Raw genomic sequence first — 14,814 nt, forward strand, 5'->3', positions numbered from 1 at the left:
CCACTGATTCTGTGCCCTTGAGGAGGTGCCATGCCTGCAAAGCTTCTCAGGATTCAGTGGTGCCAAGAAGCAACTTAATTCCTCTCCTTTAAGCAATGTTCCTGACTGAGAAATATTAGTACTTTTTTGGTGCTGAGAATTGAAAGTTGGTGTGGTGTACTTGATAATTAGCTTTTGAACTTGAGAGAGCTGAGTTCAAGTCACCCCTCTGACATATGCTGGCTATGTGGCTTTGAGTAAGACATTTAACTTCTTAGTGCCCTTCTCAATACTCTAAGACTAAGGGGGAAATGGTGCCAGCCTCCATTGGTAGAAGGGGTTTCTTTATCTAGGAGGTTCTTTTATACCTGTGAAATCACAGGTTCAGTCAGTCCATTGGTATGTCTAAGGGAGATAGGGGCCTCTCTATGTGAGCATCTCTAAAAACAAAACACTTTTTTTTCTTTCCTGGGATGCCTTAGGCCTGGTCTTTACTAGGGATGTCTTGCTGGACTGTGTTCCTTTATCACAGAGGACTCTAGTCTGTTCTTGACTCTTATAGCACTTTGTACTTCTCACAAGCATACCTTTTTTCTTGAATTTAATTATGGTTGCAGCTATTTGTATTCATGTAATATTTCTTCCTATTAGATTGTAAATTCTCTTAAGAGCAAGATTGGATTTGTTCATTTCTGCAGTCCTGTTGGTGTCTAGTACAGTGTGTCATGCACAGTAGCCTTGGTTGAATTGTATTTATTGCCTTTGACTTTTTTTTTTTGCCATAGGACTTTCTTGTTTGTCCCTTAAACTTTCTCTACAGCATCCAACACTTCTGCTTGTCTAAGACTTTTGTCTTTTCTGTCTTCCTTGATGTGAATCTTTTTGCTCTTGCCATCATTAGCAAAATTCCTGGCGTGTTCGATAATATAGCCTGAGGAAATAATGCATTAATTATTTTGAAATTTTTCTCTCTGTACTCCTTTCCTCTGGATTGGACCACTTACTTTCTCTGAAGTCCCTTCAAGCACTAACTAAATCCTACCATTCTGTGATGACCCCTACAGTTTTAGGCTTTAGGGCACAATGGCCTCATTTTTTCTTCAATCCACAATGACTACAAGCTAAGTACATAACCCTTCTTTTGGGAGCACCTTTCAAAACTAATAGAACAAGAAGACCTCTAGATATTCAACAGATTCTCTTGTAGTGAATCCATGGGAAAGTATGGATAAAGAGAGCACATGACACAAAAGCATGGTGGGAATGCTATTTCTCAAGGCCTACCCCCCTTATTCCCAATGCCACAACAAGGATGAAATCATGGATCCACCATAGAACCAAAGTGCTTTATTTGAAGTGTCTATAGCATTAAGAGGGCATTGTGTATGTCTCTCTGTAATTGGTTACTTTTCTTTGCAGAGTCTTGCAAATAGGTACTTAATAAACATTGAATAATAGAATGTTTACAGAAGCCTATCCAGCCACAGATATTTACTGAATTCCTACTTAAGCACAGGATATTGTGCTAGGCACGCAGCAATATAAGGAGACAAATATGCCATATTAGGAAGGTCTTGTGCTTAGCAAGGGATGCCAGAGGTAGTCATTCAGAGATAGTGTATCTCAATGAAAATGATAAATTGGGCATGTGGGGAAAGAGTTGTGTCCCTGGTTCCATCAATGTCTGGTTTTAAACCTTAACAAATAGCTTCATCCTGATGGGCTTTGCTTTTTTGACCCATATTTAAAAGGAGTACAAGAACGCTAGCTTAACGGAGAAGTTTTTTTTTTTTTTTGAGAAATGAGAAGGGGAATCAAAAGCCCATTATGACAAAGACCAGTATAGTGGCCATGACTGCAAAACAATTGCCAAACCTTGGCTGATGACCTATTGTTTCTATTAATATTGAACAACCTCAAATTGTACTGCAACAAATGAACAGGGTCAATCCCTTGCACATTTATTAGAGTGGATTTAGACCTGTATTGCAAAATATAACTGGCACCCTAAAAACATGAAGTCATAATAGGGGGAGTCATTTAAAAGGCAGTCAATTTAATGCAATGTGACATTTACAAATGGCTTAAAGTAATCCATCTTGTAAATAAAAAAAGTTATTAGCACATGCAGTTTCTCATTGCCTCCTTGGGAATTTCTTCCAGGATTCCATAGAACATTCAATAATTTTAACTTGAGATTTCTTCTAAAGTTGGAGTCAAACTGATTGTCTCTGTTACCCAGGAGTACCTTCCGAGGGGCTCAACAATGATTCCAGTGTATCTAGGGGAACAGGAATCTGGCCACTGATACATCAATTCTTAAATCTGCTTTGGAGATTTTCTTCTACTTCCCTATGAACTGTAGATCACTTTGGTCATGATTTCTTATTGACTGCTGATGCCTCATTAGACCACTCTCCATCTTTTTAATGTATCAAGATGAAAACAATCCCAGGGAATAACTTTTTGAATCATTATTTGACTATCTTTCCATTATTGACTCTGACATTTGTAGGAATATCAACATGCTCAGATTACCACTTCTACAGTCCCCTCCCCCTTTCCCCATCATTCCCCTTCCTTTTAATGGTCTGTCTTTTTGTCTATGCTTTTCAAATGTGCTGATGAAGTTCCATGTTCATGATCATGGCTGAATTTGACAGAGATATTTCTTTAGGACAATAACTGGGACCTTCACTTACACCTCTGTTTTGTCATTACCTCTCAGAATTATTACTCCACATGTAGTGAGTCATTTTATCCGAACCATTGGCTCTTTACTCTGTCCAGACATGATTCTAGAATGGTGAGCCCCATGTCTAAATATCGAAGACTCCTCCGAAAATGTATCACTTCCCTAGAGGGTCATCCTGATAAAGGCACCTTCTTTAAGTGTTTTGGATATGAGGATCTTGGGGAAAGGGGGGAGGAAGTCAGGGTAAGCATATTTCTTTTTCTGCCTGATCAATTCTGCCAAGATATCCTTTTGGAATTTCTCATCTGACTGGGGTTTTTCTTTCAGAGACCAATGGATAATCAAATAGAATCCGGTCACACATGATAAGTATTTTTATTTACGATGTATTTTCTTTTATTTACATTTATGTTTTTTACTGTATTTGGTATTGAATTTCAACACTGTTCCTACCCTGGTTGTACACCTGCTCTAGAAAGGACGTAAACAACATAGTACTTTCCTGTACAAACTGCCTGTCAAAGTCAAATCGGGTTGTTCTCACTCTAGTAATTACCTTCTCATTTTATAATTAATGCGACTGAAAATTTTTATCATAATATAATAAATAAAAGACATTAGGTAATTAGTAGTGCTGGTATATTTCTAAAATGCTAAACAGACAAACAATAAGCTGTGAACTCAATCACATGAGTTCTTATACAGTTTCAAGACAGGAAAATTAGAGCTCTCAGCTACAGTCATTTTAATAATCACATTGGATCTGCATTATTTATTAGTTATTACATGCTCAAGTGATTCAAGGTTGTACAATGCCTAAAATCATTCCAAAGCAAGCATACCTTTTGTCTTTTTAATTCTGACTGGATTACACAATGCATATATTTGTATTTAGTTAAATCGCTAAGTTTATTTCACACACTGCATGAAAGAGACATCAGCCATTCCCCTGATTACCAACTAGGCTAGCTTCCTGGATACAATCCTCCATAAGGGTCTGGTTTGCTAGTGGTCTTTGATCTACAAGCCGTACATATGTCCAGCTAGATTCTCATAGCCCTCTGTTCTTCTGCAGGTCTCTTGCACCCATGTAATTCCTCTGACAAGCACAGGACTTCTGGAGGGAGAAGAGAAATGTAGTGGCCACAAAGGACAACAAGAATCTCATTTTTTATGATTGATTTTTGCTTCTGAGTTTCTTTTTCTTTCTCCCTGCTGCCTTGGTCACTCACCTTTCATTTTTGGAGGAATTTTAGATGGCTGTGTTTCCCTTAACTCCCTTCTTTCCACACCCTTTCCCCCACCCCCACCCTGACCCTAATTCATTCATTCTCATAAACTTTCTGAATGTCCATTAAATGTAACTGGAGGAGGCATTTTGGTCAGTTCAGGCTGATTTTCTCTATTTTGCTCTTCTTTTACTTTAAAGTTTTTTTTTATTAACTAAAACTGGACTGAGAACCAAGAAGCAACTCTTTTTAGATGAAGGACCCTTTTGTTTGTTTAGTCTTGTGGTTCATGTGTCTTTTAGGATAGTTCCCTGTTTCGTTGGATCAAGAAGGGAAGTTCTTAAATAGGATCGTTTTGCTTTTGCATCAACCAAAGAAATGCAGAAATAAGGATTGGTTACTTTCATTTGCTGCTAAATGAAAAGCAGGTTTGGCTTTATTCATGTCACTGTAAAAACTAAATAATAAAGTATTCACACCAGGTGTGAATATTTTTTTGCCAGCAAAAGTTAAAACATCAAAGAAACCTCTTTAAAATGCTAACAAATTTACTTACAAACACCTATATTTATTATTTCATAAATAGGCGCAACAGGTTCCATAAAAAAAGATTAAATACAGACACAGTATGAAGAAACAATAATACAGAGCCATATGTAAAGGTTATAATTTAGCTGTTTCCAATCTGTTTCTGCATCTAATAAAATACCAGGTAAGCATTTGGCAGTTTTATACATAAAAGGACTTAAATGACATTTACTAACCATTACACAAAAAGTGATACAAAAAAGCAATTTTTTTTCTGCAGTACAAAATAAATGTGTTTGCGCTTCCCCCAAAATGTTTTTTTTTGTCTGATCAATGAGACAAAGCCAATTGGTTTTTAAATTAAAATCATTTGGGAATATTTTTTCTCAAATATTTTGAAAATATAGAACTATTAGTCAGTTGTTTTTTTTAAAAATGAAGTAAAAATATGAATGTTTGCCAATTTAACCCCTATTGTGAAATCAATAAACTGGAATGAGCCAGTTTCCAATTACAATTTAGCTACAAAAACATTCACATTTTATACTCTAGGAGAGTGTAACATAGATGCTATTTACAAACTTGCTATGACTGCTACATCAAGCCATTTAAAAAGTCTTTAGTAGTTTCATATAAACACCCATTATGAAAACCAATGGAAAATCCAGGACTTTAATCCGAGACATCTACAGTTGCTAAGGCAGTTACTATAGCGAAGCACTTCACAACAAAAAACCAACATAAAATCTGAATGGTCCAAGTTTCCCTCAGGGAAGAAGAAAAACAATGTCCGTAAAGGATTTAGGGAATGGGGGTGGGGGGGAGAGAAACAATAAAGAAAGAAGCATGACTATTTTTTTTTCCCAGGGTGGGTGACCCACAAGCTCAAATAGTCCTAAGTGCTTAGCAACTTATATTTTCTAATAAATTGCAGAACTGCCTTGACTGCACAAAGCAATCCATGGTGAAAAGACTTCCCTGCATTCCTTCTTGGAAAGAAGAGGCGATCTGATTTTCAGGTAAGGTACAGCGCTTTGTCCCTCTGCATGCTCCTGCATGGGGAGAAAACAAACATACATACAGAGGTGGTTATGCTGGCCACACACCTTTGGGTGGTCAATAGAGGGAAGAAATTCTTTTCACTCTCTCTCCCCCTCCCCCCTTTTGCTTTCCCTTAGAACTGTGCCTGGTACACAGTTAGTACCTAATCAGTGCTTGTTAATGGACTGATTCCACTGTTGTTCCAGAGAATGGCCTCATTGCTAGCATGAAAAATGGAGGTGAGTAGAGGTACTACTGTGAAGTTACCTAAAAGGTGTGGCTTACTGGAAGAAGCCAGAAGCCTGCTTCATAATTCCTGGAGCATCATTTTGCGGGGCTGACCAAACGCAAAGAGCTCTTCTGGATGAACTTCTTTTGTAAATATCAGAAAAAGAGACAAAGGTGTGGCCTGTCATCTTCTTTTCGCCTCTCATAAAAACAAGGGACTCTACTTACGTGCCAAATGTAGTTTAAAATAAAGGAGGCATTCCCTGGCTGCTTACCCATTACTGCAGTAGTCATTATTCCAGTCCACAGTCTGTGCTGGAGGATTTCTGCAGCCTGAACGTACGTACTCCATTGCTTGGGTTACAACCTGTGCAGCTGTAGATGTGGGATTGATAATAGTCTGATAATCAGGTTGAAGAGTAAACCCCTGAAAAAGAAATCAGGTTTTTAGAATCGACACTTGCTCATTAACTATCCATTTACCGCAAGCAAATTGGAGTTAGACTTGGAGGAAGGTTTGAATTGTCTCAAACCACTACTCACTATGTCACCTTGGGCAAGTCACTTAACCTCTTAGCCTCAGTTTCCTCCTCAGTGAAATATGTATAATAACTATAGCAAAAGGATCAGGTAACGCTATGCACATAAGGTGATTTGCAAAGAGTAGAACGTTATTTAAATGTCAGTCATTACAATATAGACTCAGACAACTTAATACAAAGAAGTAAAATGCCAAGTCCCATGGACCTAATTCTTTGTTGTTGTTCAGTCATTTCAGTTTCAGTCTCGTCCAACGCTTCATGACCCCATTTGGATTTTCTTGGCAAAGATAATGGAGTGGTTTGTCATTTCCTTCTCCAGCTCATTTTACAGATGAGGAAACTGGGGCAAACAGGATTAAGTGACTTGTCCAGGGCCACACAGCTAGTAAGTGTCTGGGGTCAGATTTGAACTGAGGAAGATGAGTCTTCCTGATTGGAAAATTGATGCTCCATCCACTGTGCCACCTTGATTTGAAAGCCTGTTAGTTCACATGTAGTTATACTTTAGAGCATAAAGTTGTTAAACTAAGGAAAATTTTAAGCTAGAGAGATGATAACTGAATCCAAACACGGGTGGCGAGGAGGGGAATAGCTTCTACAACCCTCAGAGTTTACTTTTTCCTTCATTAAACCTAAGGATACCCCAGTAGTTAATTCCCAGAATATGCAACAGAATCTTTTTTTGAAGGATGCAGGCAGCAGGTGGCTGAGTGTTTTATTAGACTACACCTATTCACACATTGTTCTCAAAACCCTTTTTTTTCATTCAATCACAGAGACCATCTGCTTCTTCTGTTATTTGTACTTCTTTCTCAACTAAACAAAAATTCAACCAAAGCTTTTGAGCAGTTGTTGGACTAATGCAGAGAGAAGGACTCATAACAACTTGCCGCTGGAAAGCAGAGAAAGAGAAAGTGTAAGGTAGAGCAAATATTTTTTAATTGAAAAGCGTATTAGCTGGGACACAACAATCAGATTTCAGGAAGATTCTTTCAGTATAATAGTATGGTGAAGGGTTCACTTTCAATACTAGGAGTCATTAGGAATTCAAGGACAGAATCTCGGAAATATGTAGATGGATCAAGTAAACAGAAATCATGCAAAGAATTATTTTCAGCTTATCTAGTGAATTCAAGAATAATCCAACCAAGCTTTGTTGGAAATACCCAAAATAAAACACTTAGTTAATATATCATGGCTGTCTTTTTCTACTACAAATCTCACCTATGTATCTCATCCTAGAAAAATTCAGAGACTTGAGGGAAATGGAAGGGAAAGGGAATAAGCATTTATATAACACATATTATTTGCCAGGCATTATTTAAATGTCAATCATTACAATAAACACACAGACAATTTAGTACAAAGAAGGAAAATACCATGTCCCATTCACTAATTCTTTGTTGTTGTTCAGTCATTTCAGTTGTGTTTGACTCTTTGTAACCCCATTGGGGGTGTTCTTGGCAAAGATACTGGAGTGATTTGCCATTTCCATCTCCAGCTCATTTTATAGATGAGGAACTGAGGCAAACAGGGTTAAGTGACTTGTCCAGGGTCTCACAGCAAGTGTCTGAGACCAGGTTAAGATCATTTGATCTTAAAAAAATTGATTTGCCATTTATTTACTTATTGGTTATGTTTTGGATGATACAATATTATAGAAGATTCTGAAATGTCTGACAGTACTAGAATTCATTTTAAACACGTTTATTTCCTTGGTCTTTTATTCATTTTTTGAAAACTTGATATAAATGCCTGGGGCTCACTGATATGAAATACCACCCTGTATAAATGGACATTGATTATCACCATCATAATTATTGTCCTTTCTATTATACCATATAATGCCAGTCACTTAAATTCTCAGTGCCCAGGCAACTCTCTAAGACAAAAAGGCGATGAATTGCCAATCTGAATAGGTGGGAGTCTCTCATTAAAGAAATCACAGGTACCTTCTCTATCTCTATGCTAGAACTGGAGGGCGCATTAGAGATTACATAGCCCCACATCCTCCTTTTACAGATGGGAAAACTGAGGACAAAAGGAAGAAGGTAATTTATCTGAAGTAAAAAGACATCATCACCTTCTTTTTCAATTTAATTGCAAAATCAAATGATGGGAATAATGTGCGCAATAGGTGTGCATATCCTCACTAAAGATGCAACTATTTAGCAGCATAGATTTAGAGCTGAAAGGGACTTCAAAGGCCTATTAGTCCAATTCCATCATAGTATGTATGGAGAAACTAGGGTCAGACAGTTTAAGTGACTTGCCCAAGGTCAAAAGAAGCAAATAACAGAACTGAGATTTGTACCCAGGTTCCTTGACTCAGTAAGGAGCTAGGTGGTACAGTGTATAGAGTGCTGGACCTGGAGTCAGGAAGACCTGAATTCAAATTTGACCCTAGGCAAGTCACTTAACCTCTGTTTGCCTCAGTTTCCTCAACTGTAAAATGAGAATACCTACCTTGTAGGGTTGTTGTAAGGATCAAATGAGATAAAGAGCTTACCACAGTACCTGGCACATAGTAGCCACTTAATAAATGCTTATTCCCCTGTGCTTCTCCCTGAATCTGAAACCAAAGCTCATTTGATGTAAAAACAATCAAAAGAAAAAAAATAAACAATTCAGCTAAACAGGTTATTTGGATTCATGTAGACTAAATAATGCCTATTTGATTAAATCCCTAACAACTAGTTTGTGTCTCTTACTAAAGAGCTACAGATGACTTTTTTTGAGGGGGCAGAGCTAGTGGTGGTGGGGTTTGTGTGGTAGAGGAGTTGATGAGTTCTATCTTTATTTTTCTTCTGTTTATGGCACCCCCATCTTCTTAATCACTAAATCTCGTCACTTTGGAGTCACCTTTGGCTCTTCTCTGTCATCTACCACCTAGGAACAGTTGTCAAATCCTGTTTATTATACCTTGACAATATCGTTGTTGTTGCTGAGTTGTTTCAGTCGTGTCCAGCTCTTCATGACCCCATTTGGGGTTTTCTTGGCAATGATACTAGAGTGGCTTGCCATTTATTCTCCAGATCATTTTATAGATGAGGAACTGAGGCAAACGGGGGTAAGTCATTTGCCTGGGATCACACAGTTAGTAAGTATCTGAGGCCAGATTTGAACTAAGGAAGATGAGTCTTGCTGACTCCCTGGCATGCTAGCCACTGTGCCACCTAGCTGCCAATGTTACCAATATGCCAATACCTTGGCAATATATCTTTCATCTATCCCATTCTTTCCACTGTCTCAGTGTAACCACCCTAGTTCAGGCTCTAAGCATCTGTAAACAAATTCCACATACATTTATTAAGTACCTATTAGGTGCAAGGAATGGTGCTAAAAGCTAGTGATACATAGACAAGGACAGGGTAGAGAGTTAGACTTTGAGAGTTTACAATCTACTAGGGGGAATAAGACATCACCTTTTAGGGGAGAGGAGATTGGCATAGCTGAGAGATTAAATCACTAGCCAAGGTCATATAGTTCATGCAGGTCAGAGGTAAGACTTGAACCTGGGTTTCCCTGATTCCAAGCTTATCTTGCACACCATGCTGCTATAAGATGTTATATAGATAGGTATACTGCAATACAACGTAGAGCGTGATGGGGTAACGGAGAAATCTTTTGGGAAATGGTGTCCAAGATGGACTTCCTATCACCAGGCTGTCTCCTTTTTGATTCATCCCAAGGAGAAAGCAGGGTGAAAATGAGGGATAGATGGGTTTAGTCATAATATAGAGTATATGAGATAAATCTAAAATGGTAGATTGGCATCAGACTGGGGCTCTAATTGATCTTTTACATTGCTGGTGTGTAATCTTCCTAATGCAGTGCTCTGATGTCATTCCTCTTATCATTCCTCCACTCAAAAACCTTGACTGACTCCTCATTGCTTACTGAGTAAAGCATTAACTTCAGGTCCCAAGAGTCAAGGTCTCAATAATCTGGGTGCTCTCTCTTTCTAGACTTATCTCATCCTACTCCCTTTCACATGCTCCACATTCTTGCCACTCTGGACTATTCTAAACCCCTCATTTTCATCCTTCCCTCTCCTGTTTTCCTGCTTTTGTTCATATGCTTTTTTTCCTCCCTTATGCCTGGGATGATCTCTACTTCTTTCCCTATCTCCTTCTTTTGAAGTCTCTCCATTCCTTTAAGGTCTTACTTGAGAGACTGACAGCTCCTGACCTCCTTTTGTCACCCCCCCTCTGCCTCCTTTAAATTTCTTATAGTTCTTTCCCCAGGATCTGAATTTCAAACTTATTACACCCTCTCTTTTATCATAAGTTATTTATGTACATATTGGCCACCTTCCCCACAATAGATTATAAACTCCTTGTAGGCAGGGTCTATGTCATATGTATTTTTATACCCCCAGAAGCAAGTACAAAGCCTTGCACATATTATGCGCTCAATGGTTATTTTTAAAAATTGAGTTGAATTGAATTCCAACCTATCCTTTCCAATCCAAATCTTTCTCTCAGCATCCACATGACTCTTTGATGCAAAGAATTTTAATCATTTTCCAAGAGCAGGCATGTATTTAATTATAGTCTTGCCTGGCACATAGTAAGTACTTAATATATGCTGGTTGATTGATGGATTGATTATTCTTACTTTTATCATTAATTACCTTGTTGTACAACTTCTGCTATGGCCTTTCACAGTCTTAGACACACAGTGCTAGTGCAGTGCTAGACACATAGGAGGGAGTAAGCTCTTAAAAGTGAAATGAGGTAATAGGCTCAATGGCCTCATTTTGTACTTTTAGTCAGCACCCATCAAAGAAACATGAGTGTGAATTCTTACCAAGAACTATTTGAACTCTGGTGGAAGAGATGTAGGAAATGAATATGATGGATCAATGTGAACAGGGCACCCCTTTTATATAAAGGAAACACACTATACAATAATAAAATATTCTAAAACATTATGATAAAAATGTATCAATTCAGCAAAATGTATGGAACCAAGTAAAATTAAAAAAAACCCTACTGCCTTTTCTACAATAAGGAAGAAAACAATCTGGGGAATAGATCATCAGGAAAACATCATTTCCATTTAATCTACTCTAAGGTTAGATAAATTAGTGCCTAGTTTTGCAAGGTCAAAAACAGAAACTGTGTACAAAATGAAAACATTTAAGATCTCAGTACTACAATGTCTAAATTTTAGAAGGTTACTAATGAGATTAAAAGTGAAGGTCAAAGAGAGAAGAGCAGAACCATGATGCAAATGAACATTCTTCCAACTTCTTCCCAGTCAAAATGGAATCTATTTCTGATGCTGAAAATGAAGAGATAGCTACAAGGATTAAACTTGTGGGCTCATTTGAGGGGCATTATTTATCTAATTCTGTAACAAACTCTGATGATCAAAAATTAAAAAAAAAAGGAATGCTGAGAGGTCTAATTAAACAATGCTGAATGTTTTGCATTGTAATGCTCAAGAGAAAAACTGCCAACTGTTTTGCAACATGCCTAGAATTTTAAATTTCATTTTGTGGTGCCAGATTGAAATAAAAATAGGGAACTTGATAAAGATTAATTTGATGTCAGAAGGGACATTTGCTCTTTAATTAGATTTCTGTAGCCCTAGCAGTTTCCTTGTGCCACTATTGCAAGTCCTAAAAAGCCTGCAGCACAACTAAGCAGTGATACTCATCCCCACACTTTACGGGGAACTAATTTCATTTCCTGCCTGTCTGGAGAGGTATTTTCAACAGGCATCAATGTTTTTGTCTTCACAACTGATTTATTCATCAATCTCAATGTGATTTTTTTTAAACCTTTAAATTACATCCAAATCCTAAAGCATCTGTTTATTACACAAGGAAATTGAAAATCTGTCTGTATGATATCATACAAAGATTTTTCCTTAAGGTTATAAAGGAAGTTGACAGATATTAATGATTTTTTTCTCTTGACCTCATTCAACAATATAGTGGAGCAGGAAAAAGGGAAGAATTCTGGACAAATAAACTAGGTCCATCGGTTTTCTGTGTAAAATATATACTAGAAAAAATGAGACTATTACTCCTGGTGGACTATGCAATCATTCTGTAGTATACATTTATTTTCTAAAGTAAAAGAAAATAACCAAAGGAATACTGAAATATGAGATTATTTTAAAAATACTATAGATATTAACTTTTTTTTGTTTAAATATATGAACATGCCTAGTATCCTTGGGTAGAAAGTGGTTTCATAAGAAGAATAGTTTGGATTCTAAAAATATTGTTATGACATTAGCAGATAAAGTGCCACCAAAAGTATAAATGAATGCTTGACATATTGGAAAATGCTTGGATCTTAGTCTCATAAACCTGGATAGGCTAGGATGGCAGCTAATCTACCTTCCCACCCCCTACCCCCACTTTCAGGCAAGATTATGCTCAAACTACCTCCTAAAGGGATGTCTATGCCATTTGAAAAACAATATCAATTTGATTCAAGTGGAATTTATTCAGCACCTACCATGTGAAAATGAGGGAAATCAGAGACTCATCTTCCTGAGTTCAAATCTGGCCTCAGATACTTAGAGCTGTGTGATCCTAAGCAAGTCACTTAACCCTCTTTGCCTTGGTTTCTCATCTGTCAAATGAGCTGGAGAAGGAAATAACAAACTACTCCAATACCTCTGTCAAGAAAACCCCAAATGGGGTCACAAAGAGTTGGAATGACTAAAATGACTGAACAACAACAACAACAATAACAACAACAACAACAAAGCTGAAAGTCCTATGAATTGGGAGGGAGGATGGAGATAAGAGAGAGGGAGAGGATCCAATACTTGATGGTATATGTAAGCATAAATAAGAGTAACCCCTGTTCATTTAAAAGTGAATATAATTTAAGTATGTTTTGTCTGTATTTTCTTTTTCAGAGAACCAGATGTTAAACAATTACTAGCACATCCCTGGACATAATCCATCAAAGTCAATTGCACCTCATTTTGTTGCTTGAAGCACCGGAAAGTTAAGTGACTTGGCTAGGTTCACAAAAGCTAACAATAAGAATCAAAGGTTGTACTTGGACCCTGTCTCTGACTAGTTCTATATCTACTACACCATACCTGCCTTCTTTATTTATGCTTAAATATCTCAAATCTAGTGGCTCCCTGGTGATAGGCTTGGAACCAATCTAGATAGGTATGTTCTGGGTTCAGAAAAAGAAAACAGACTAACTTTGAGAAAGATTGGTTATTTCCCTATGCTGAATAGTAGAGAAGTTGACTTTGTGGGTCATCAACATGGCCTGCAAGGACCATGTTTCCCTTTCTGATAAGGCAATAGACTAATAACTTGTATTTCCAGACTTATTAATATATAGTAATTATGCTGGTAATGGTGATCCTGAAGCACTACAAGGTAATAATCATTATAACTCCAGGAAAGAGAATGCTCCTCTCAGGTCATGCCCATCAAAAGACACCCTTTTCAGGTTAAGCTCATCATCTCTAATCTCATCACTATGGGTTAATTCAAGCTTGCCTGACACCACCTCCCTCAGTCTCCTCTCCCCTCTGTTTGGAGGGCAGGAGGGTAGAGTACCAATCTTCTCCCAATTACTTCCTTTGTGGAGGGCAGAAACTGGACTTTTGGGCCAACTCCACTCTGCATTTGCTGCTCTGCTTTGTTCCGACTCCACGGAGCAAGATGGCTCCATGTTGGGTACTCCTTGGTATATCCCTCCAACTCTGCTTTCTTTTCTCCTGTTGTGTGTTATCTCCCCACATTACGTAATAAACTCTTTGAGGGCAGGAACTACCTTTCTTTTTATTGATCATATCCCCAATGCTTAGCACAGTGCTTGCACATAGTAGGTACTTAATAAATGCTTGTTGTTTTGACTTATTGTATTGTAATAGTTTAAGACCTGGCAATCCATGGATGAACTAACTCCCAATTAACCATGATATTGAATTAGCTAGAATTCCCTCCACCATAACAAGCAGATAATTTATTATATGTACCACAGCTTTCAAGTAATCACTGTTTCACTTATCATTAAAGAGTAAAGATGTATTGTTTATAACAGGCAAAGAATAAATATGACCCTGAAGATAAACTCTCATAAATGGATAAAACACAGGTGTGAAAAGAATTTTTCCTTATTTCCTTATTTCTCTTCTCTAATGGAGTAACTGATTTGGTGGAAGTGGTCAAGAAAAAGGGGTTGATGATTATTACTGTTCTTGGCTCAAGGAACATGGTAGACTTGAGAAAAAAGATCATTCTTCTCAACTAATTGGATCTCAAAACTGAGCCAGATCTCCCAGGCCTGGAAATTATCTAATTGACAATAAGCAGCCAGTAATCTATAATAATGTTAGTCTTAACAGCAAATTCTTGACTGAATATGATTGCTTTTCCTGTCTGCTACAATATAAATTACATGGGGCTTAGATTTCTAGCTCTGTAGGATCTAAAATCTGAATATTTTAGTTGTAGCTCTAATGACCAATATATTATTTGGGTTGAAAAATAAGGCTTAATTTAATGGCTGCACAAACTTATCTTAACTTGTTTGGGCAATGGTTTTAGGATCTCTCAGTATTCTGAAATTCT

At 37.5% G+C, this 14,814-nt stretch overlaps 1 protein-coding gene across 1 annotated transcript in view; it reads right to left on the reverse strand.

The window, feature by feature from the left end:
• Positions 1-3,035: 3,035 nt before the first annotated feature.
• Positions 3,036-14,814, reverse strand: part of LOC114053720 (thymocyte selection-associated high mobility group box protein TOX) — a 371,079-nt gene continuing 359,300 nt past the window's right edge. The window contains exons 8-9 of the mRNA XM_027876850.1: positions 5,976-6,127; positions 3,036-5,483 (exon numbers count right to left, since the gene is read on the reverse strand). Coding sequence (XP_027732651.1) covers positions 5,447-5,483; positions 5,976-6,127 — 189 coding nt within the window. The 3' untranslated portion in view covers positions 3,036-5,446. The remainder of the gene's footprint in view (positions 5,484-5,975; positions 6,128-14,814) is intronic.

The sequence above is a fragment of the Vombatus ursinus genome, unplaced genomic scaffold, assembly GCF_900497805.2.
Source record: "Vombatus ursinus unplaced genomic scaffold, bare-nosed wombat genome assembly UNPS02014812.1, whole genome shotgun sequence".
NCBI lineage: Eukaryota > Metazoa > Chordata > Mammalia > Diprotodontia > Vombatidae > Vombatus > Vombatus ursinus.